This window comes from Silene latifolia, chromosome 1, assembly GCF_048544455.1.
Source record: "Silene latifolia isolate original U9 population chromosome 1, ASM4854445v1, whole genome shotgun sequence".
NCBI classification, from domain to species: Eukaryota; Viridiplantae; Streptophyta; class Magnoliopsida; order Caryophyllales; family Caryophyllaceae; genus Silene; species Silene latifolia.
The window spans coordinates 3,241,318-3,265,988 of record NC_133526.1 but is presented as its reverse complement, the minus strand read 5'-3'; the positions used below and the strand labels follow the sequence as shown (position 1 = coordinate 3,265,988).

General features: G+C 36.0%; 3 protein-coding genes across 3 annotated transcripts; 1 reads left to right on the top strand and 2 right to left on the bottom strand.

Annotated features, from left to right (window-relative positions):
• Positions 1-3,675: 3,675 nt before the first annotated feature.
• LOC141593175 (uncharacterized) lies at positions 3,676-7,994 on the top strand. The gene is made up of 6 exons (XM_074414128.1): positions 3,676-3,869; positions 3,955-4,044; positions 4,956-5,110; positions 5,743-5,863; positions 7,321-7,511; positions 7,605-7,994. Exons 1-6 carry the CDS (start codon positions 3,777-3,779, stop codon positions 7,834-7,836), a joined length of 882 nt encoding a protein of 293 aa, XP_074270229.1. The 5' UTR covers positions 3,676-3,776; the 3' UTR covers positions 7,837-7,994.
• Positions 7,995-9,369: 1,375 nt separating this feature from the next.
• Positions 9,370-16,462, bottom strand: LOC141593166 (uncharacterized). The gene is made up of 7 exons (XM_074414121.1): positions 15,723-16,462; positions 13,457-13,531; positions 12,627-13,143; positions 11,652-12,037; positions 10,795-11,021; positions 10,550-10,697; positions 9,370-9,938 (listed from the first exon to the last, which is right to left on the bottom strand). Exons 1-7 carry the CDS (start codon positions 16,263-16,265, stop codon positions 9,810-9,812), a joined length of 2,025 nt encoding a protein of 674 aa, XP_074270222.1. The 5' UTR covers positions 16,266-16,462; the 3' UTR covers positions 9,370-9,809.
• Positions 16,463-17,168: 706 nt separating this feature from the next.
• LOC141593158 (uncharacterized) lies at positions 17,169-24,353 on the bottom strand. Its single transcript, XM_074414113.1, has 7 exons — positions 23,631-24,353; positions 22,425-22,499; positions 21,547-22,063; positions 20,140-20,525; positions 18,631-18,857; positions 18,400-18,547; positions 17,169-17,943 (listed from the first exon to the last, which is right to left on the bottom strand). The coding sequence occupies exons 1-7, from the start codon at positions 24,189-24,191 to the stop codon at positions 17,815-17,817; spliced, it is 2,043 nt and encodes a 680-aa protein (XP_074270214.1). The 5' UTR covers positions 24,192-24,353; the 3' UTR covers positions 17,169-17,814.
• Positions 24,354-24,671: the final 318 nt, after the last annotated feature.

The following is a 24,671-nucleotide window of genomic DNA, read 5'->3' as shown; positions in this document are numbered from 1 at the left end:
TAAGGAGTACCGTCCTCCTCGAAGACGGTAGAATTACTCTGAAATAGAAGGGAGTAATAAACTAAATAGGGATATTCTACATGGTACCCCTCAATTTTTCGACTTTCTACATGATATACCTATATACTTTTTAAATCATACATGGTACCCCTAATTGTTGTCATTACTCATTATCACTAAGTGTACCCCTAAACTTTAATTTCCATCAATTAAACTCAGTTTTAGGCGTTAGGTAATGATTTGGACGCGTAAACAAACTTGTCATTTATTATCCATGACATAAAGATTCTATTAGACTCAATATTCATCTCAAGCCTAATATTTATTGATATATATATGGGCTAAAAAATTTTTGACGAAAAATTTATTGATTTCTTGTTAAGTTATCACGTCAAAAAATGGATATTAAGCCTAATAAAGTCCTTATGTCATGAGATGATAAATGACAAGTTTGGTTACGCATCCAAGTAATTAATTAACGCCTAAAACTGAGTTTAATTGACGGAAAATAAAGTTTAGGGGTACACTTAGTAATCTTTATATATACATAAAAGAGAGTTTTTTCGAGCGATTCTAGAGCGTCCACATCATCAAAAATTAATTTAGGAAAGTTTCATAAATAATATTTTCCACATAAAAAATAAAGTGGAGAATCTTTTAATTATTATAATATCTATATTTCTTATTTTATATTCATGAGAAGTTTCTAATTTTTATATAAAAACTTTGACATTTCATCTGGCAAAAAAATGTCGTTATAAAAATTATGAAAATAATATAATTAGATTCGTGGCAAAAAATGCTTTCATTAGAGTATAGATTTCATATGATTTGCACATACGAGTATTAAAAATGGTGTACTTCTTTTAATATGTTATATGTCCCACATTAAAAAACAATGTTAGTGTGGTGATTATAATACCTATAAATTATATAATTGTCCCACATCGAAATATTAACATAAGGTGGGTGATCCTATGATTATAAATAGAAGTCATCATTGGAACCTATATACCAACCAAAAACTTTTTGAGTCTCTTAAGTATTGTTTTGGAGAGCTCTTAAGAGTTTATATCATTATTTTCACAGTGTGATATATACATATTTGTTCTATATTATGTATTATATTCAAGTGATGTTTATAATCTTTATATAAATAAAAAGTACTCCCTCCATTCAAGACCAAATACAACATTTTCATTTACACACTTGCCAAGGCACAAATTACAATGTAAATAGCTTTAAGTTTACATTATAAAAAATTTAAAATTTGATATTTTCATTGTACTTTATAGGTAAATTAAATAAGATCTCACATGATCATATTTTGTCTTACATATTGCAAGAAATCGTAAAGATTCTATTCGTTCATGAATAGTGTAAAAAAATGAATGTTGTATTTGGTCTTGAATCGAGGGAGTATAGTATTTACTCATTATTATTAACCTGAGTTAGATGTCGAATTATGTACGAAAAAGATGGTGTATTTCTAAGTATGTTATTTGTCCCACAGTGAAAAATATGTTGGTGTGGTGAATATATTACGTATAGATAATAGAATTGTCCCACATCGAAAGTTTAGCATAAGGTGGGTGATCATATGATTATAAATAGAAGGTATCCTTAGAACCTAAATACCAACCCAAAACCTTCTGAGTCTCTTAAACATTGTCTTGGAGAACTCTTAAAAGTTTATATCATTAACTCAACGATATGATATATATATATTTTATATGTCCAAGTAATGTTTATAATTTTTATATAAAAACTTATACATCTCATTTAGCAACAAAGTAACAAATTTTTTTTTTTGAAAAATTATATAATTAGATTCGTGGTAAATAAATGCTAGCATTAGAATATAGTATCATATTATTTGCACATATTTTAATTACGATAAGAAGTTAAAAAAAATGTATTATACGAATATTAATAAATAGTACTCCTATATTATTTGCTTATTATTATTAAACTGGGTTAGATGTCGAATTAGGTGTGAAAAAGATGGTGTATTTCTAAGTATATTGTTTGTCCCACATTGAAAAATAATGTAGGTGTGGCAAATATACTACATATAAATAGTTGAATTGTCCTACATTAGAAGATTATCATGAGGTGAGGTATCACATGATTATAAATATGAGTCATAAATTAGGGGTATCAATCCAAAATCTTTTGAATCGCTTAAAATTATCTTAGAGAGTTATTATAAGAGTTTTTATTAACGGCAAACCTTAGTTACAACAATACCATACAAATATTAATCACGTAGATATTTATAAAAGCGATTATATATTACTATATTAGTGATATTATAATGTTTATTTTAAGACAATCGATAGTATAATAACTTTATTTAAAACAAAGTCATAATTAAAAAATAAAATGGGTGCTAAATATACATAAATTTGTTTGTGTCATATAATGATAATCTCTGCACTTAAATAGAAAATTTATGAATTATAATACAATCAAGTGTTGCATAAAAAGATCTTGAATCCACAAACAAATCAATAATGAGCTTTTTTACTTTGATAAATAGTAGAATTAAATCTTTTTAACTTTCAAATATAGGTAATTATTATGCCTCATTACATTTGAGTAACTAAAATACATCATAATTTTTAACCATTAATAAAAATCGCACCAGAAAAAAGAAATATTTTGCATTTGTTTATACATTCTATTGTCCCTCAATTACATCTTAAAAGCCGTGTTAGGAAAAAAATGTAATTTAAATCATATCATTTGTGCATATTTTAATTATGACAAAAAATGGAACAAACGTACAAATATAAATAGATAGTATAATATTTTCTCATTATTAAATCGGGTTGGATATCGAAATAGGTGCAAAAAATATGGTGTAGTTTTTCGTGTGTTATTTGTCCCACATTGAAAAATAATGTAGGTGTAGTAAATATACTACTTATAAATAGTTGAATTGTCCCACATTAGAAAATTCACATAAGGTGGGGTGATCCTAAAAATTAATTTAGGAAAGTATTATAAATAATATTTTTTGATGTAAAAAATAAAGTGGAGAATCTTTTAATTATTATAAAATTTATTTCCTATATTATATTCAAGTGATATTTCTAATTTTTATATAAAAAATTTTACATTTCATTTGGCAAAAAAATATCATTAAGAAAATTATGAAAATAACATAATTTGATTCGTGGTAAAAATGATATCATTAGCGTATAGATTTCATATAATTTGTACATATATAAAATTGTGTACTTCTTAGTATGTTATATATCCCACATTGAAAAATAATGTAGGATTATATAAAAATAATAGAATTGTCCCACATCGAAAGATTAACATAAGATGTAGTGGTCTTATGATTATAAATATGAGGCATCCTTGGAATTTAGGTATCAACCTAACATCTTTTGCATCTCTTAAATAAGATGTTTTGACTTTTGATCATATCTAAATAAATGATTAGAGATAAGATGTAAATATTAAGACCTTATAACCAATTTTTTTTAACTAGGTTAATTACCCCGTTGCAAACTTGCAACGCACGGGCATCCAAACTAGTAATGATAATAATTAAGGGATACCATGTATATTTTAAAAAGTATAAGGGTATCATGTAAAAAGTTGAAAAATGAAGGGTACCATATAGACCCAACTAAATAACTAGCTACCTAAATTAATAGTGGACCACTTGCTTCATCCTCATTCAATTAGTGAGAATCAATCAGAAAAATAAGTTTGAGCGGTAATTTTGAGCGGGAATTTTTGAACAGTGTTAATCGGGGATGGATGCAACATTACCAGATTTAGTATGTCAACTGGACAATGTTCAAGGCATCGTCGACGCTCTCACTTCCGTTCGCTGGAAGCGTCACCAGGTTTTTCATTTTTCCTTTTTTTTTTTGTATTTTTTAAACGAAATTCCGCGATTTCTAGGGTTTCTTACAATCGCCATTGTTGCAGGATGCAGTTGTTGAATTATCGGAGCACGGCGTCGTTTTGATCGTTGAGGAGACCGGTTGTCTTCAAGCAAAAGTCTATCTTCAAAAGGAGGTACTTCAATTCGATTGCAACATTTGTTATTAATTAATTTTAGTTCAATTGATTTATCTTTGTTTGCTTGAATTGATGAATGAATGTAATTGGGGATTTATGGAGTGATATATTGAGGTTTTGAAGGTTATTAGGTGTTTTTTAGTCGGAAATAGAACGGATTTGTGCATTTTAGGTATAGTAGTTGTCACCAGTGATCCGAAATGGAGGATTGTGAAATTTATTGAAAATAATTACTCAGGTACATCATGTGTATCGCGTCATTGTACACCAAGTCAATAAGAATATTGGAATTGCTACAATTTTCGAAGTTTATTAGACAATTTTGCGCGTTTTAATTGTAGTAGTTGTCACCAATGAGATGCAAAATGGAGGAATGTGATACATATCGAAGAGAAATGTTTTCGTATATCATGTGTATCACGTCATTTAACACCTACTCAATAACAATATTGAAATTGCTACTCAGTATCATTTTCTGTGAATACCTAAGGCCTTGTTTGGATAGAAAAAAAGGAGGGAAAGGAAGGGGAGGGGGAAGGAGGGAAGAGAAAGGAAGGGGAGGGGAGGGAAGGGAGAATGGAGGAGATGATTTTCCCTCCAAATCTTGCCTATGTTGGTGGGGAAATAATTTGCCTTGTAGGAGGAAAATGGAGGGATCCAATTTCCCTCCCCTCCAAATCCCTCTACCTTCATCTTGCTAACCAAACAATGGATTTCTCATCCTTCTAATTCCCTCACCTCCCTTTCCCTCCAAATCCCTCAATCCAAACACACTCTAAGAGACACGTAATTGGTTAAATGTAACACAAAATGCAGGATGTGATATTAATCGAACAGAATGTCTTAGGTACAGCAGGAATTTGGTGCAGTTTAATTTGTAGTTTAATTTTTGCTGGAATTTGGTGCAGTTATTTGTGAACTACGAGTATACTGCAGATGCAAGGCCACGTTTTGGGGTGAGCTTAGGGCTTTTGGTTGATTGTCTCAACACATTTTCGGTCCCTGGACACTCAAGTATGATTGAACTTCGGTATCCTGGGCCGGATATGCAGTTACTACTCAAGTAATTGTCCTTTGATTTATGTTTTTTTGCTATTTTTTGAGCTTGTTTTAGTATGCTATTATTGGTAGGTAGATAATGTTGTCTGCAATGGTCTTATTGTGTTATCATGTTATACTGCTAGGCTGTTGGCCGTCTTATAATCGTAATCAGTCTTTTAAATTCCCAAGTAATTAAGTGAGTTTAAGTAGCTGCCTAGCAATTTTGTTGTCTATAGGTGAAGGATAGCGGCTTAAGTTTAGTGTTGTTACTTTTGGGTATCTCTAACCGTTACTTTTGTGGGAACTATGGTGAATTTAGAGCGTACGAATGTACTACAGCAGTGAAGGGACATATGCTTAGTACTATACAATTTGAGGTATTCAGATTCTTGAATTCTAAATTCAAGCAGTTTAGTTTGGAGGTTATGTCCTATGAGAGTAAAAGATAAACTTAAAATTGGTCGCATCTGTTATGCGAGAGAGTGTCAAAGAGCAAAGCGTATAATAATGAACTAATCTTTCTTCGTCGTTTACTTTTCTCCCTGTTATGGACTACGCAGCCTGCAAGGGAATGGAGTGAGCTAAAGATGCTAAATCATGTTTTGAAGGATATTAATCATTCCTTAATTCTATTTTTCCACCATATTTGTGCAGGTCTATTGACTCACTAGATGCTTGCATCTATGCGGAAATCAGAACTAGAATCCCAGACACCATTTCATGGGACTACAACTTTGAACAAGCCGGAACCACCCCTCTTACCTTCACTGTGAAGGTAACGTATTCAAGAACTGTCGACTTGAGACACGAACAAAAAACAGGATGTTGGTCACATACATCCAATATGCCTTGTGTGTGTGTGACTCTAAACGTTGATTACTATTAAACAGTTTTATCAATTTGATCACATGACACTGCTTAATACAAGTATATGCATTTGTCTCTGGTTAGTGATTGATCCATTCCCTTCTCCAAGAATAATTAACAAATGGTTTTCCTTCATTCTGCGTCTTTTCCTGTACTACGCATAAAAAGGCTTTCAAGTTGCATCTGCCATAAACCCACAAAGGAGTAAGGATAGTCAATTGAATGCAACATTTCTTGGATCAAGGATTCAGGAGGATAATCCTGATGCTGAGGGCATACTTCATCTAAATATCATGGATTGTTTCTTAGAGCAGCGTATGTATTCTAAATATTCCGATGATCAAGCTGACTTACAATACTTGACATGCCTCAGAATTATAAACTCCCAGATTCGGGTATGACTCCCTCAGTCCCTTACTTGTTCAGGCCTTGAGAGTAAGAATCAGTCACTATTTAATCCTCCTACTCACTGTCTTCCTGCTCCATTTATTTTTTGGTCGTACATAGTATTAATCTGGTCTCTTGCAGCTGTTGGGATGGATTCAGCAACCCATTGTTAAAAAATATCTCTAAGGCACATACAGTTCTTTGTTTCTTATGTTGGTTTATACTCAATGCAACAGCCCAGCATTCATTGAACCATTTGCAATGCTGTAATACGGTCCAAGTGCCGGGTCTTTGAAACCCTAGGCTTGGCTGGTACTGTTCTAAGAGTCTAAGCTAGTATCCTCTGTAGTTCTCCTCTTTTGCCTCTCTTATCTCTTGAGCTGTTGGTCAATGGTTGAACATAGCTTTTGGGCAAAGGGGTTGGCCCCTGTTTAGTTTTTAAGATCGTATCCATTTGGTACTTCAATTTTACTTGGCCCCCTCTTGCCTTATTGGCTGAGTGCTGAATGTTGGTTAAAAAACTTGACCCGTGTGGTTCAAACTTCAAACCTTAACCCCCTTGTTTCTTGCTTCAAGATCCGCCACGAGTGTTGCTAGTATAATTATTTTTATACTGCCCTGTTTCTAGAGGGTGGGAATGTGAAGCAAAAATTCTCTGTGAAACTAAATTATGATCATTCAGCTTCGGTTACCATGCTGGATGTTGTCTGCAATCTTCATTGAACCAAAAAGTATGCTTAGGTTCGTGATATGCCTGAATTTTGGAAGAATCACTCACTATTAAACATGTAACTTAATAAGATGTACGAGAATTTTGATAGTTAAGAATAGACTTTGATATTGAATAAGAAATCATCGAAAAGCTTTCCCAAATCTATTCCTTGATACTTGTTCTTTACATAACTAGTTAAATTCTTCATATAGTTTACGGTAAACACAAAGCATATTCTAAACCTCGGTGTGTATATCATAATACAGTCTGCAGCTCTAAAAGAAGCCATTGATGATCTGGAATGGCCAGGGTCAAGTATTAAGATAACCTTGCAACCAACTCCTCCTTCTGTCACTTTCAGAGGCGAAGGCCATGGCGATCTGCAGATAGAGTTCTTGTATTATGCGAACACAGATCTCTTGGCTGCTTTCACCTGTGATCGGGAAGTGTCCTATAGGTACATACAGTAACAATCATCGTACAATTTTGAACTATTTTCATGATAAATTTTGAAGTAATGCTGTGCATGGTTTTTTGTATGGATGAACAGGTACAAATATAAGTTTCTGAGGGCAACAACGTCAAATTTACCGAGCAGTGTCATTAAAGATAACCGTGGAAGCAAGGTGACTATCGGTAGAGGTGGAATACTAAAAGTTCAGCATCTAGTATCTGTTGCAAAACTGGGACAACCACATATTGATTCTGCTGGCTATCAGCCACCCAGTAGAATAGCATACATCGAGTTTTTTGTTAAGCCTGAAGAAGTTGATGATGATTAGGTAATTACTCGTGTCAATCGCTTCATATGCTCCGTTGTTAATCCTTCTAATTGTTTTCTTAACCATAGCAGTTTTTGTATAAATGGCATGATGGAAAAACTGACAATGTTAATGTTGAAGGTAACATGGTATCTGACTATCTGTTGTTTGGATCGGAATTGTGGTTCATGAGATTTAAAAATGGGGAAAGTAGCAAATAAACCCCATACGTTTAGTCTTATGTGCAAATCACCCCCATAACTTTCGGTATGTGCATATTAGCCCCGTAAGTTCACAATATGGTGCAAATCAATTTTATTTTAAATTTTTTGTATTATATAAATATGAAAATTAAATTAACATAATTAATGAATATTAGACAAGCACATATATTATTAATAATTTATTAAAAGTCAATTTTACCCTCTTCTTTATCACCCCACCATCACATACCTCCCTCCGACCACCACATTAGTATCGACAACCACACCTGCATCAAACATAAAATTAGTTCAAAATCACCACCCTTACCACCATCTCGTCCCAATTGAAACCAACCCGGCAACATAAACCATCATTCCCTAACTCCGAAAACCCACAATTTACCCACGAAATCTCTCTTTCCCGTCATTGAAAAACTTGCAAAGGGGGATAGTGTTTCATGCGGCGAGGTCGGATTCCGAAAAACTTGCAAAGGGGGATGGTGTTCCATGCGGCGAGGTCGGATTCTGAAACACACAGCCTTGATGTTCTATTCTCCGATAAGTAGTGTTCTATTCTCCGATCCCAAAACACATAACCTTGATGTTGTGCTGGTCTGTATAGTTAGGCTGTGTGTACTAATGGTGGAGGCATGTAGTGGTTGTGGTTGTAGCACTTGTAATTGGAACTTTGGGAGTAGCAGTACAGCCACGAGAAAGAGGTATTTGGGTCTTAAAGGAGATAAGGTAAGGGTGGAAAGGGTAGATTAGTCTATACAAATTTTTAATGAAAGGAAAAAATAATTTGGAAATAAAAAAAATGAGTAATATATAAAATAACAGCCAAACAAAATAAATGGGGTAAATTACACCAATAGTTAAAGTTCTGGGGTTAATTTGCACTTGTTAAAAGTTGTGGGGGTGAAATGCACGTAGGAGTAAACGTATGGGGGTTATTTGCTACTTCCCCGATTTAAAAATTGACAAACGTTCAGCAAGTTTTCAATAACTTGAGACATGGACGGTTTTCAATAACTCTTACGGTTTTTTTTTACAAAGAAATGGATGATCCATTACCTCTAATTTGTGAATAAAATTTGCTTTTTAAATTTTTTTTTTTTTTTTTTTTTTTGACAGTGGTAAAGGAAGAGTTTTACGTTGTGGCGGTATGGCTCACTAAGCTATACCAATAAACTAAAACAATAAGGTAAATACATCGGCTCGCAGCATCCCAATTTTGTTTTTATATTCATCACCTTGATTCATTCCATTATTTGGTATGATAAAATTGGAACTAAACATTTTTATAAGCAACTCGGATTTTTGATTTTTGGGTAGTAAATAACAACACAAATTCTCTAAAGAGCGTCTCACAAATAAATGTGGGAGACTTATTTGTATAACAATTTCTGTGGTTCTCAGCATACATTGATCAGAGAGCTGAATACTAGGAATATCAAGATTGAACTCAATAAATAGTAATGCTTGATGGGTCTGATGGCTGCATGAATCGGAGGGTTGGGTCGGGATTAGACCTGGCAAAAATTTAGCCGGCTCGAATACCTCGACTCGTACCCAAACAGAGGACTCATGCTTCAACCGTGACCCGATTTGACGCGACCTGATTCGAATATTTATTGTTACACATTGACCAATATCTCTACATAACTTGATAATAACAGGCGTGGAAATGACCTGACACGACTCGAATTCTTGCAAACAAGAAATGGTCCGACACAAACCGACTCGCACCTGACCTGGTTGACCCAGTTGCCAGGTGGAGTCGGGAATGTGCTAATCGGCTGAATGCTGTTTACAACGATTGGCCCCATAATGCTGAGAACCACGACGCACAATCTGGCCGCATTGATAGCAGTAGTTAGTTTGGCACGACCAACAGAACATGTGATTGTTGTTTCCAACCTGCAAAAACCAATACACAAGGTTCTTCCCGTTTAGACAAAGCATCAGTGTCTGGTTCTATACATGAAAACATGTCCTAAATTTACAACTATATCTGACTGCAAAACCATGCTTCTAAGTTCTAATGCTTCATCCACTATGGATGAATCTATTACTCGTATTATTTAGGTAAAAATACGGAGTAATATATAATAGGACTATATCATATATGATCCCATTGATGCGAAATGAGAAGAGCCTCATTTTCCCTCCTAAAGTTATTTATGGGAATTGTTGAAAGGAACCTTTATAAATTCCCCAATTCGCGATTTTTTTTTGCATTAGCATTCCCACAAAATGTTATTCCGTGCTCGACACTTGACAGCAAAAGAGCCGTTGGGGTTTCCGTTTCCTGTCCTCATTTGGATATCAGGCTGGCCCACCCCAAAGCCCATATAACTATATAAGCCTGTGCGAGCGCAGTTTGAGCTAATCAAATAGGCCTGTGTGTTTTGTCCGGGCCGCATTACAAGGCCAATTTTTATGTCTTGGCCCATCCTTCATGGCCCATGAACATCTCTGAAGTAAGCTAATGATGGCATGATGCAGAGTTAAGTTCATTCATGACTCACCTTAGCATTATGCTGACGACACGTAGGGCACAGCTTAGCATTCCCAGCATGATTCACGGCTAGATACTGACCGATCCTCTGACGATCATTTAATTGCTCGGCCCACTGTTGAAGCATTTCTTGTGGAAAAAGATCACACTTTCCGTTCCTTTAAATAGATGAATTTTGGTAATGAGTAAATTTCGATCATACTAGTCTCTGTCTAATAACAAGTTAAGAACCTAAAGATAGATATACCAACAAACCTGAAGTGATCATATCCGTCAATTGCTTTGTTGCAACGATAGCAAAAGAAATTCCCACAATTTGTGCACACCATCTTATTACATCCTTCAGTTCTTGAAATAGCCATCTTACACGATGGGCATTGCTTGGAATCACGGAGGATTTCTGCCACACTACGAAGTTCATTAATCAACTCACGCTCTCTTATCTTCTGTGCGTCTCTTAGATTTGATGAGTTTTGACGGTCCTAAAGGCATAAACATCACCATATGTGATCATCAATGTTTTCGAGTAGACAAGAAAGTTCGTAAATCAGGTTAAATGAGTAATTATTTTTTTTCAAAAAAGGTACAAACATCACCCTAGGAACCTGTTTCTCTACCACTAGACTGGACTGATGGACCTCCGTAAAGGGTACCCCGGTGCATGATGGTGTCCCGGCAAGGCGAGGGTCCATAAGGTTAACGCAGACCATTTAGATACATTATAACAAAAGAGGTAGCGTTAAGATGTATGGGTGAGGCTTAAATTTTATACGCAGTTCTGAATCTTTCGAGCCTCTTTTTCTTTTATTCGAAGCATCGCCTATTTATTTGGAAATTCCGGACATTTGACATAACTGTAAAGGCATTCGGATTGACACCATGTGTTCATCAAAGGATGAAACGAGCCTCTATCTTATAACAGAGTTTGGCATATCCTACTAATGTGCTGTGAATGATAATTATGAGGGCACAAGGTAAATCATAGACACCAGACGTTATGTCCACAAGAGGACGAAGTTTGCCCGGTCTGCCCATGTATTGAAATCCGTGATCATCATTAGAACGAGTAAAGTTTCAGAACAAAAAAGTTGATAAAATTCTACAGCTATTACCTCCAACACCCGAAGCTTCATCTCGGCGGTCATGCATTCTATCCCAACATGACGGCGCTCCCGACAAAGTGTGCAGAAACTGAAGAAGCATTTTGAGCACTGAGCATGATGGTCTTTATCTTCAAGACAAGCTGTTTCGCATCTTGGGCAGTAAGCCACATCAGACATTGCATCAAGGGTTTTCTGCAACATCAATGATTCCCAACGTTCAAATTCTTCGTCCCCCAACAGTCGTTTCAATAAACCAGGCGGGATCATTCCGTCACATTTAGTAGTGGGACATTGAAGCTTGTTTACTGTGCCTTCCTTCACATGCACATTAGCATAAGTCTTCATGCATCTAACACAAAAGAAATGATGGCATGGCATTCTCAAAAACTCCGTTCCTGGACGAAATTGCAGACTCATAAGAGAACAATAGGACCTAAGAGAAACATAAAGCTCTGAAATCTGAATGCACAATTTATAACATACAACACTCCGGTAAATCGGTAATTGTTTTTTGCTTTTAAGACAACAACAGAATATCATCGTTGAAGTTAGATATCCCTATTTTTATCACATTCCCCAGTTCAATTTTTCCTGAATTATTTCCACAAACCATGCAGATGACCGTCAAACTATCAGCCATGCAAAGAGTGGCCAATGATGAGGAATGGACTTAAGATGACCTTTTAGCATTGCAAATCTGCAACATCGATTTTGAGGCTAATTGTCTTCTGTTTACTTTATCTTTACATGAAACTTCCAACAAGTTTCTAGATGACAAGCATGAGAACTGCCATTGACATATTGAACTGGGTTAAGACTCCTTCAGGCTTCCCAACATGAGGAAATGAAGTGCCGAAGACACAAAATTCAAAATACCAGAACTGAAGTTAATGTTCCCACATACGTTATACTAGACCAGAAAGCATGAACAAAGAGTCAGATAACTAATATCAAGGCAACACGAAGAAGCGAGAGATTTAATACCGGGGTACTCGCTAAAACAGATGCAACATTCATGAAGGCCATTCATGAAGTTCTCATGTTGTCTCTCTTCATTGTAACTCCTCATTGATGGGATATCGACATCAGGAGAAACCCTTCCAGAGAAAGCACGCCTATCTGAACTGCTTTCAGGAACATAAGGGCCAAGCACAAGTTCTTTGTCAAATCCAAGGTACGGAAGAGTAGAGCTGTGTAGCCATTCTACCCAATGGTAAAGGATTTCTTGGCCTGGCTGCTCATTCCACAATGAGTCTAGCATAGAACAAAGTTGAGAAATCCTAGATTCATGCAGCCACGGAACTGAGATGGTGAACAATGGTGGAAAATGGCTTGGGTAAGATCTTGGTAACACACATGTCAACACAATTGGTCGTAGGTACTGAACATTAAAAGTATATAAGAATTCCTCGGAGACATCAGCTTCGGAGTTGGTATGAGTTGCTATTCTTAGCTTTGTGGATACAGCATAATCACTTGAGAGTTCAATGTTTATATGGAACTGCACAAAAATAAAATATATCATCAGCCCTCATAGCCAAATTGCAAGAGAGTAAGTTACTCCTTCCATCCCATTTCTATCATTCCCATTCAATTTTGGTGGTCGTAAGATGTAAAGTTCGGCTACATGGCTACAACTTCCAAGTGATCATTTGAATTTAGTAGTTTTGATAAATCAAATGAGACCAACTTTTACATAGTATATATACATATAATTACAAAAATTAATGGTCAAAGTTAAATCAGCTGACCAACAAAGTGAATTGGGGACTATACAAATGGGATAAAGGTTGCATTTTTTAGTAGAGACAAACCTGAAATGATCGCAAGCCCTGTCGTTTTTCTAAGGCATAGACACTGTCTCCATATATGGACTCCATAGCAAGTAACTGGGAAAATATAGGAAAGAAACAGAATACATCATTAAGGAAAAACATGAAAAAAAAACGCACACCAAACAGCTTTTTTCGAGAAGCTTAAATCAACAATTCACATTCAAGTGTAGTCTACATGTCCCTTGATCAATTCACAATGAATATTTTAAAATGTTATGTGGAAGCTGCTATTTGTAATAGTGGTGGAACAGGGCATGTAACGAGTAGAAGCTGGCCATCAACATCATACGCTCTACCGAAATAGATTTTTCTTTTTCCAACAAACAAAAACTGTTCCTTTGCCAATAGTCAGTTCAGCATTCTCAATCATTATAACGATTCGACCTATGTAAACATCATTACATGGCTAAATGTCATTGTTTTACAGGATTAATGTCTCTCCCCTACATGTTATGTGGCATTTGGATTTGGAAGGGAGGCATTAAATGTTTAGGGTTTTGATCCCCAAAATACAGATCAGCTAGAGCCATGATAACAAGTGGGTCAGCAGACCCGTTGGATGCGCAAAATCATTTACCTTCATACCTTCTACCATACAAGCTACAAAACTAGTTCAATTATGGTTTCCACACCAAATACTTCAGGGTCTTATTGTGCACACCTTATTATCCTGGAAACTTGGAATACAAATATACAACAGCTTAGCCAAAAAAAAAATTGAGGCCTGGCTAACAAGAATCATAATATGGATTCATGAAATTCAAAAAGAAAAGGATTGAAAATTATAAGAAGACAAAAAAATGAGAACAGGAGAAAGGAGAGAACGCAGAAATAGAAAAGAAAATGAGAAGCTTGAACATCCAAATCAGCATCAAGTTGAATTCTACTCGTTTAGTCCACTAATGGCTCTATCCAATGCTAAATAATTACCAATAACAAGTAGGCTCATATGTCCTTGATAGTCGTTTCATATTTCTTCTCTTTCCCTGACCGCTTCCTTTCTCACCATCCTCAGTTTCCTATCTAATGTTATCGCTCAGCCTCACAAGTCCAAAACACACAACAGCAATTTACGCGCATCTTATCCTCAACAAGTTGTGTATTCCCACATTATTCACCGTTAACTCATTTCTGAATCACTTCATCCTAAGAATCCAGTACTCCTTCACAATCCACATCCAATGCATATCCTCATCTTTGTGGATGTGATTCTTATATCTGACCCAGCATCTTGCACCATATAAGGTGCACTTTTGACCAATGGAACATTCCCTCCAACCCAAGGGCCTTACCATGATCACACAAAAACGTATTGGCCCTCTTTCGGTTTTTCCCACTATACCTAACCAACTTAAAAAACCTAGTTACCAAACTTGTTTTGGCTACATAGCACAGCCTCATCTAGCTCAAAAACATTTATACTCTGTATTAGAAGTGTCGTGTACTGATTGAATGAGCACTACATAAGAATCATCAGGCAACTTGTCATAGTTGTCAAGGTGTCTCAAGAGACGATAATTACCATAAAAACCCAAATTTGAGCAAATACATCTCAGGGGATAGGATACATATCTGCGGGGATATTGACCCATGTTTTGGCAAGATGATCCTACGGTACATCGTACAACACAGCTTCTTCTACCACAAGTCACAAGATGATCCTAATTCCTATGGTACATCGTACACTACAGCTCCTTCTAGTCTTCTACCACAAGACACCGTCTTTCTCATACTTGCCCAAAGCTCAGTCAGGCAGAATTGATTTTTTTGCAGAATGTACAAGACAGTATGACACATGAGAACATGACCACCTACCTTAGCTGGCTACAAATACTAACTCTCTTTATTTCAATCCAGTTCATTACCCACATTGTAGCACTCCTACATCAATTCACATTCATTAAAAAAGAATCATCATTTGAACAATAGATCCTTAGTCCCAAATGATCTGGAATCAGCTGACGCAAATCATCATATACTATTAGACTCGCTAGTATAAGTAGCTTCTATGCTAAAATCTAAAATTTTCAATCATGACTACACACTACCTCCGTGTCACTCATTTCTTTCTACTAACTGTGAGACGTGTGAGACGTATTTTAATCAAAGGTAAACAAATAACTCGAAAAAAGCGACTATAAAGCACATCAATCAACAAATAACTCGAACAAAGCGACACACAAAAACATAAACAATTGTACCTCAATCAACAAAATTAATCAATCAATCAATCAAAAACCTTTACCTCATCCTCTTGAAGTTGATCATTAATTCTCACTTGATCATCAGACAACTCAATCTCATCAATCCCAATTTCCAACTCATTCAGTCCTCTCAAAACATCCTCATCACCACCACCACCTTCCTCAAACCCTAATTTATCAATCTTCTCCTCATCCACCTTCACCACCCCCACTTCAACACCCTCAATTTTCTCACTTTCTCCAAATTCCACCACCTGCCCACTTCCTAATTCTCCAAAACTCGATCCACCCACCTCAGCTTTTCCTTCAAAACCCGGATTTTTTTCGACCCGGGTTTTCGACCCTCGTTTCCGATTTCTTCCCTTTGAAGGTTTAGTAATTGGGGTAAATGAGGTTTCTGGTTGTTCAATTTTACCATGATTATCATAAATTTGATCATGATCATGATGTTCATGCTGCTCGAAATTTGGTGTTTTTTTTTCGATTGAAGGTGGGTGATCATGGATGGGTTTAACTGTCCAAGCATAATTTTCATGGCGTCGAGCATGATTTTGTTGACGCCTTTGATTAACGTTCTTCCCCATTTTGTGTTGAAATGAATTGCAAAACTGGAAACACACTAATTAGGGTTTGTAATAGGAAGAACAAAATAAAGTGAGGATAATAAGTAAATCAAAAAAAAAAAAAAAAAAAAAAACTCAAAAAAAAAAATTGGGACAAATTTTGTTTGAATTTATAGGTTAGTAATGCCGTGGAGGTTAAGCTCCTGGATGTTTGGGACAATTTATATTAGCCGGAAAAGAATAACTAACTAATTGTTGTCAAAAAAAAAAAAAAAAAAAGAATAACTAATAGGTTAGTCGGATTGGACCGGGACTAGGCGGCTCAGGTTGTATTGGGTCGGCATACCGTTTTGGCCTTTTACGTTGAGTCATGTTCAAGTCGGATCGTTTTCGGTTCAGGTTATTTCGGGCAAATTGTATGTTGTTTCAGGTCGGGTTTGGGTGATTATTACGATTAAGTTTTAGTTTTCGATCATTATTTTGGTTTAGCTACTTTGTTATTAAGATCAAGTTTTCGATCATTATTAAGTTTATTAAGTTCGCTTTCATTTTCAGTTTTTGACCAATATAAACTTAATAATTGTCGGGCTATCAATTTTATCGAGTCGGGTTCGGGTCATTGATCATCCGGTCGTACCGGTGCGGGTCAGATCAGGTCGGGGTTTCCGTTGCTAAAGTTTCGATTCTATTGGGTTGGTTTTCGGGCGGGTTTATCGGATGGGGTCAAGTTTGCCGGCTCTAAAATTTACCACAACGGTTATTTATTAAGAGCTGTCAGAAGAGGGTTTTCCGTTGCGCTGCTGAAAATTGATGGGTCATACGATCATACTTCCTCCATTCAACTCCATATAAATTTATTTAATGGTAAATACAAAAAGATGCTGACACGCTGAAAATGTCAAAATTTCACTCCTTCACGGTCAATTTTTATAACCCACCAATTTATACATCTGTAGTTCTGTATACAATCTGTAAGGTTAATGGATACAACTCATACAAGTATACAAGATACAACTCATATATTCAAGCCTTCAAGGGGAAAACTATTAGCTCCCACCACTATAAACATGTAGTTGAACACACAAATTCTCAATAGAGACCGTCTCACAAATAATTGTGTGAAACTGACTCCATTTATCTACTAATTTACCTATTTTTATCACAACTGCAAAGTTGCCAAGTGACCGACTTTTCCGCTGATCTTGTTGAATGCCTTCACTGATCAGAGAGCTGAATATTAGGAACTCAGCAAATAGTAATGCTTGATGGCTGCATGACCCGGAGGGTCATGGTTGGGTCGGAATTAGACCTGGCAAAAATTTAACCGGTCCGGATAATCCAACCCGCACCCAAACAGATGACCCGGGTTTGACCCATTACCCAATTTGATGCGACCCAATATGACCCGAATGTTTTTGTTGCACACTGACCATTATCCCTTAATAACTTGATAATAACAGACCTGAAAATGATATGACTATGCGAATTCTTGCAAACCTGAAATGGCCCGACCCAAACCAACCCGCACCTGACCTGGTTGTCCCGTTTGTCAGGTCGAGTCGGGGCTGTGCTAATCGGCTGAATGTTGCTTACAACGATTGGCCCCATAATGCTGAGAACCACGACGCACGATCTGGCCGCATTGATAGCAGTAGTTAGTTTGGCACGACCAACAGAACATGTGATTGTTGTTTCCAACCTGCAAAAACCAATACACAAGGTTGTTCCCGTTAGACAAGCCATCGGTGTCAAGTGGTCTACATGAAAACATGTCCCAAATTTACTTCTTCTATATCTGACTGCAGAAACATGCAGAAACATATCATATATAATTCCACTAGCGCGAAATGAGAAGCCACTATAAATTCTCCGATTCCTGTTTTTTTTCTTTTTTTTCTTTTGCAATAGCATTCCTGCAAAATGTTATTCCATACTCTACACTCGACAGCAAAAGAGCCGTTACTCCGTTAGGGTTTCCTGTCCTCATACGGATAATGATATTACTCATATTAGCCAGTCGAATAAGCCTGTGTGTTATTCCGGGACGTATGACAAGGCCAATTTTAATGTGTTGGCCACTTGGCCCATCCTTCATGGCCTACGACCATCTCTTAAGCAAGCTAATGATGCAAAATTAAGTTCACTGATGACTGACCTTAACATTTGGCTGAGCACAGGTAGGACAAGGCTTATTATTCCCAGCAATATTTCCAGCAAGATACTGACCAATCCTCTGACGAGGATTTAATTGCTGTTCCCATTCTTCAATCACTTCTTGTGGAAAAAGATCACACCTTCCATTACTTCAAATAGACGGATTTTGGTAGTCAGTGGAATTTGTTATAATACTAATGTAAAGAACCTAAAGATAGATATACCAACAAACCTGAAATGATCATATCCGTCAATTGCTTTGTTGCAACGATAGCAGAAGAATTTTCCACAATTTGAGCACACCATCTTATTACATCCTTCAGTTCTAGAAATAGCCATCTTACAGGATGGACATTGTTTGGAATCACGGAGGATTTCTGCCACACTACGAAGTTCATTAATCAATTCACGCTCCTTTATCTTCTGCGCGTCTTTGAGATTTGATGAACTTTGGCGCTCCTAAAGGCACAAACATCATCATATATGATTAACAATGTTTTCGAATAGACAAGAAAGTTCTTAAATCAGGTTTACAAGTTTTTTTTTTTTTTTAAAGTTAGGCTAGAATTTATTGGAGGCAAAGGTTATTAACCTCTGCCCCTAACCCTTCAACCCTAGGAACCTGTTTCTCTACCAATAGACTGGTGGACAATCTCTAATAGTATTCAAACAACAGTAGAATTTTTTCCAGTTTCCGAGTAATGAACCATTTCTTTTCTATTTTTTTCGCATTTTTGAGGTGTGCGTTCACCCATGGACGGTTCTAAAGGATGATTCATATCAACCGACCCCAAATCATTTTGGCATTAAGGCTCTGATGTTGGTGTTGGTGTTGTTGTCCGAGTAATGAGCCAGACGATAAGGCAGACCATTTAAATATTTTTATTTTTATTAGGGTTTTTTGTCAAAAGCTACCTTATATTTAGAGGTATTTGTAAAAATACTACCTTATATTAATTTTTTTGTTTTCAACTACCTTTATTTTCTTTATTTTTGGTCAATGACTACCTATGCTAATGGTATAGACAAATTTGGTTAGTTTTTCGGCTTTAAACTGTGTCATACGACTTTTTAATGTTTAAATCATGCCTAGAACAGATTTTGGAGAGTCATGATGTACTTACGCTTAATTTTAGTAGATGCTCATAACTATTATTGAAATGTGAAAAACATAAATCTTGGTCATCTGAAGTTAAATTGTGGTTTTTATGCGGTTGATCATTGTTCTTTGATGTTAACAGAGTCATATGAGATAGGTTAATGTCACTAAATCGATCAAATCTCGTCATCTCGTGAGCTTAGGTAGTTTTTGACCAAGATAAGAGAAAATAAAGGTAGTTTAAAACAAGAAAAATAATATAAGGTAGTTTTTTTACAAATACCCCTAAATATAAGGTAGTTTTTGACAAAAAACCCTTTTTATTATAACAAAAGAGGTAGTTTTAAGATGAATCTTTGGCATTCCGATTGACGCCACGTGTTCATCGAAGAACACAACGAGCCTCTAACTTATAACAGAGGTTGGCATATCCTTTTGATGTGCTGAGAATGACAATTATGAGGGCACACGGTAATCAGCTAACCATAGATGCTACACCAGACGTTACAGGTCATGCCAAAGCATCTATAACTCCAAAATAGGGCTATGTTTGTATGGTCTTCCCAGGTATCGAAATCGGTGATCAGCTTTAGAACGAGTTTCAAAATAAAAAAGAAGTTGATAAAATTCTACAGCTATTACCTCCAACACCCGCAGCTTCATATCAGCGGTCAGGCATTCTATCCCAACATGACGGCGCTCCCGACAAAGTGTGCAGAAACTGAAGAAGCACTTTGAGCACTGGGCATGTTGGTCTTGATCTTCAAGACAAGCTGTTTCACATCTTGGGCAGTAAGCTACATCAGACATTGCATCAAGGGTTTTCTGCAACATCAATGACTCCCAACGTTCAAATTCTTCATCCCCCAACAGTCGTTTCAATAAACCAGGCGGGATCATTCCGTCACATTTAGTAGTGGGACATTGAAGCTTGTTTACTGTGCCTTCCTTCACATGCACATTAGCATAAGTCTTCATGCATCTAACACAAAAGAAATGATGGCATGGCATTCTCAAAAATTCCGTTCCTGGACGAAAGAGCAGAGACTAATAAGAGAACCATAGAACCTAAGAGAAACATAAAACTCTGAAATCTGAATGAATCAATTTTTAACATACAACACACGTTTGAAGATTATTTTTTGTTTTTAAGACGATCAGAGAAAATCATCAATGGGGTTAGACATCCCTATTTGTATCATATTCCCCTGCTGAATTCTTCCTGCATTATTTCCACAAACAACCGAGATGACCATCAACCAATGGGCTATGTTATTCCGACTCATGAAATTACTTTGTGTGTCCGTGTCCAACACTCAAATCGTCTGATATGGGCAGGAGAACTAGACACTTCATTCTAAGCCAAAATAAGAGTAATTTCATATAATAGCCGAGTCCAACACTTCCGATACACAACGATATCAATACTTTTAACCTAGTATGAGTAGCATAGACCATCAGACACTCAGACAGTGCAGCACATACAAATGGAAGTTGTCATACACGTCCACTGGAAATAAAGTTTGTGCGTTTCAGCATTGGTTCTGAAAGCTCATTAGCACATATAATGTACAAGTTTGACTATCTCCAGTTGACAATATTCTAACACGAAAAAAACAGCGCATGGTAATCTCTTTTGACGTATCGGTTTTTTAGTATATATGCCCATATTGTAGAGTGTAGACCAATAAACAAGAACCACTATCCAATCATTCTGAACTCCACACAGCACCAACTATGCCAAAATCATCTCCAAAATGTTGTGTCAATCATGCAAACAGAGGCCAATGATGAGTGAACAAAAGATGACTTTTAGCATTGCAAATTTACATCATCAATTTTGAGACTATTTGTCTGCTGATTACTCCTTTACACGAAACATCAACAAGTTTCTAGATGACAAGCATGACAACTGCCATTGACATATTGAAATGGGTTAAGACTCCTTCAGGCTTCCCAACACGAGAAAATAAAGAGTAAAAGATACAAAATTCAAAGAGTCAGATTACTAAGATCAAAACAACAGGAAGAAGTGAGAGATAGTAATACCAGGGTACTCGCTAAAACAGATGCAACATTCATGAAGGCCATTCATGAAGTTCTCATGTTGTCTCTCTTTATTGTAACTCTTCATTGACGGGATATCAACATCAGGAGAAACCCTTCCAGAGAATGCACGTCTATCTGAACAACTTTCCGGAACATAAGGGCCAAGCACAAGTTCTTTGTCAAACTCGAGGTTTGGAAGAGTTGAGCTGTGCAGCCATTCTATCCAATGATAAAGGATTTCTTGGCCTGGCTGCTCATTCCACAATGAGTCCAGCATAGAGCAAAGTTTGGAAATCCCAGATTCATGCAGCCACTGAACTGAGATGGTGAACAATGGCGGACAATGGCTTGGGTAAGATCTCGGTAACACACATGTCAACACAATTGGTCGCAGGTACTGAACATTAAAAGTATATAAGAAATCCTCGGAGACATCAGCTTCGGAGTCAGCATGAGTTGCTATTTTTAGCTTTGTGGATACAGCATAATCACTTGAGAGTTTAATGTCTATATGGAACTGCACAAGAATAAAATATCATCAGCTCTCGTAGCCAAATTGCAAGAGAGTAAGTTACTCCTTCCATCCCATTTCTATCATTCCCATTTAGTTTTGGTGGTAATAAGTTGTAAACGTCGGCTATATGGCTAATACTTTCACACAATACTTAATAGCCACAACTTCCAATTTCCAAGTGATCATTTGAATACAGTAGACGTAGTTTTGATAAATTAAATGTGACCAATTTTTACATTGTATATATACATGTATTTACAAATATTAATGGTCAAAGTTAAATCGGCTAACCAACAAAGTGAATTGGAGAGTATGGAGACAATACAAATGGGATTAAGGTTGCATTTTTATAGTAAAGACAAACCTGAAATGATCGCAAGCCCTGTCGTTTTTCTAAGGCATAGACACTGTCTCCATATATGGAGTCCACAGCAAGCAACTGTGAAAAATAGGAAATTAATAGAGTACATCAATAAGGGAAAAACATGTAAAAATCCCACTGAGAAGCACTAAACAACTTTTTTCGAGAAGCTCAAATTAAAAATCCTAATTCAAGTGTAACCTACATGTTCCTTGATCATGCTTTGGCTCAGTGATTATTTTAAAATGTTATGTGGAAGCTGCTATTCGTACAGTGTTGGAACAAGGCACGCAACAAGTAGAAGCGGGCCATCGACAACATACACTCTACTGAAATAGATTTTGCTTTTTCAAACAAACAAAGAAATCCAATCAGACCGAGTTTAGCTTCCTACCACCAGCCACTGTTCCGTTGTGAATAGTCAGTTCAGCATTCTCAATCATTGTAACGATTAATTTTCGTCATGAATTCACCATCCAATGATGCGTGTCTTTTTGGATGGTGATATGATACTTGAATAAAAGTCACAGTTCAAAGCATCTTTTACTTTTAATGTATGTTGTTACATCTCCTAATGTAACAATAATCTTTTTGATTTAACCTATGTGGTAATGTAGACATCATAACATGGCTAGATGTATTCTATTTACAGTCCCTTTTTTTTTTCTCCTAATGTAACAATAATCTTTTTTTTCCTTGACATTTTGATTATACATCAGATGTATAATCCACTTACTGGATGACATCAAATCTTCCCCAATTTTAATGTCAAAGCTCAGTCATGCAAAATTGATTTTTATTTCTGCAGAATGTGTGACACATGAGAACATGACCTCATTTCAATGTTCAATCCAGTTCATAACCCACATCAATTCACATTCATTAGAAAAGAATTATCATTCAAACAACAGATCCTTAGCACCAAAATGATTTGGGATTAGCCGACATGAATCATCATTAGGGCTAACTAATATAAGTAGCTTCCATGCTAAAATCACAAATTTTCCATCATTAGTACATACTCCCTCCCTCTCATCCATTTCTTTAGTGAAACGTATTTTAATCAAAGGTAAACAAATAACTCCGACGAACCGACTATAAAGCACATCAATCAACTACTCCTATAACATACAGAAACATAAACAATTATACCTCAATCAACAAAATTCACAACCACCAACAACAAATCAATCAATCAAAAATCTTTACCTCATCCTCTTGAAGTTGATCATTAATTCTCACTTGCTCATCAGACAATTCAATCTCATCAATCCCAATTTCCAACTCATTCAATCCTCTCAAAACATCATCACCATCACCACCTTCTTCACAACCAACTTCCTCAATTTTTTCAATCTTCTCTTCATCAACAACCACAACACCCACTACAACACCCACAATTTTCTCACTTTCTCCAAATTCCACCACCTGCCCACCTCCTAATTCTCCAAAACTCGTCCCACCCACCTCAGCATTTCCTTCAAAACCCGAATTTTCGACACGGGTTTTCGATACCTTTTTTCGATTTCTTCCCTTTAAAGGTTTAGTAATTGGAGTAAATGAGGTTTCTGGTTGCTCAATTTCATCATGATTATCATGAATTTGATCATCAGGATCATGATCATGATCATGGTGTTCATGATCGAAATTTGGTGGGGTTTTGTCGATTGAAGGTGGGTGATCATGAAAGGGTTTGACCGTCCAAGTATCATCTTCATGGCGACGTTGAGCATAATTTTGTTGACGTCTTTGATTATTGTTCTTTCCCATTTTTGTGTTGAAATGTATGCAAACACTATAAGTAGAAGTGTTCAACCAACAAAATGTGATTAAATGAGAAGAATTAAAGTGGGGTTTTATTAAGATGATCTATGGTGTGTTGGATCATGTGTGCAACTATATGAAGACAAGTCAAAGAAAATACTCACTCTCACCGGTTATCTATTGTAGGTGTTTAAGTTAATTGTTTTTCCTTTTATTTTATTAATAAACTTGATGAATAAATTGATCATTTACGCTCAATTTGATTGATTTGTTATTTAGTAACTAACCTTCTCTTTTTTCCTTGGTCATTGTACCAAAATTAAAGGACAACTATTAACCGGGACAGAGTGAGAATAATTTTGTGCGTAGGATAATAAGAAAAAGTCAGTAAGAAAGAGTTGCTCTTTATAAAATGGTTATAAATCAAATTCAAACACAACCTATCAATAGTTTAAAATAATTACTAAATATCTTGTTTTACAATAA

Coding starts and splice junctions, on each gene's coding strand:
- LOC141593166 (XM_074414121.1), bottom strand. CDS start 16,265: ATGGGGAAGAACGTTAATCAAAGGCGTCAACAAAATCATGCTCGACGC. Junction 10,698..10,794: donor GACGGATATGATCACTTCAG/GTTTGTTGGTAT, acceptor ATCTATTTAAAG/GAACGGAAAGTGTGATCTTT. Junction 9,939..10,549: donor GTCGTCAGCATAATGCTAAG/GTGAGTCATGAA, acceptor TGGTTTTTGCAG/GTTGGAAACAACAATCACAT.
- LOC141593175 (XM_074414128.1), top strand. CDS start 3,777: ATGGATGCAACATTACCAGATTTAGTATGTCAACTGGACAATGTTCAA. Junction 5,864..7,320: donor CTCTTACCTTCACTGTGAAG/GTAACGTATTCA, acceptor ATCATAATACAG/TCTGCAGCTCTAAAAGAAGC. Junction 7,512..7,604: donor GATCGGGAAGTGTCCTATAG/GTACATACAGTA, acceptor ATGGATGAACAG/GTACAAATATAAGTTTCTGA.
- LOC141593158 (XM_074414113.1), bottom strand. CDS start 24,191: ATGGGAAAGAACAATAATCAAAGACGTCAACAAAATTATGCTCAACGT. Junction 18,858..20,139: donor TGAAGCTGCGGGTGTTGGAG/GTAATAGCTGTA, acceptor TTGTGCCTTTAG/GAGCGCCAAAGTTCATCAAA. Junction 18,548..18,630: donor GACGGATATGATCATTTCAG/GTTTGTTGGTAT, acceptor GTCTATTTGAAG/TAATGGAAGGTGTGATCTTT.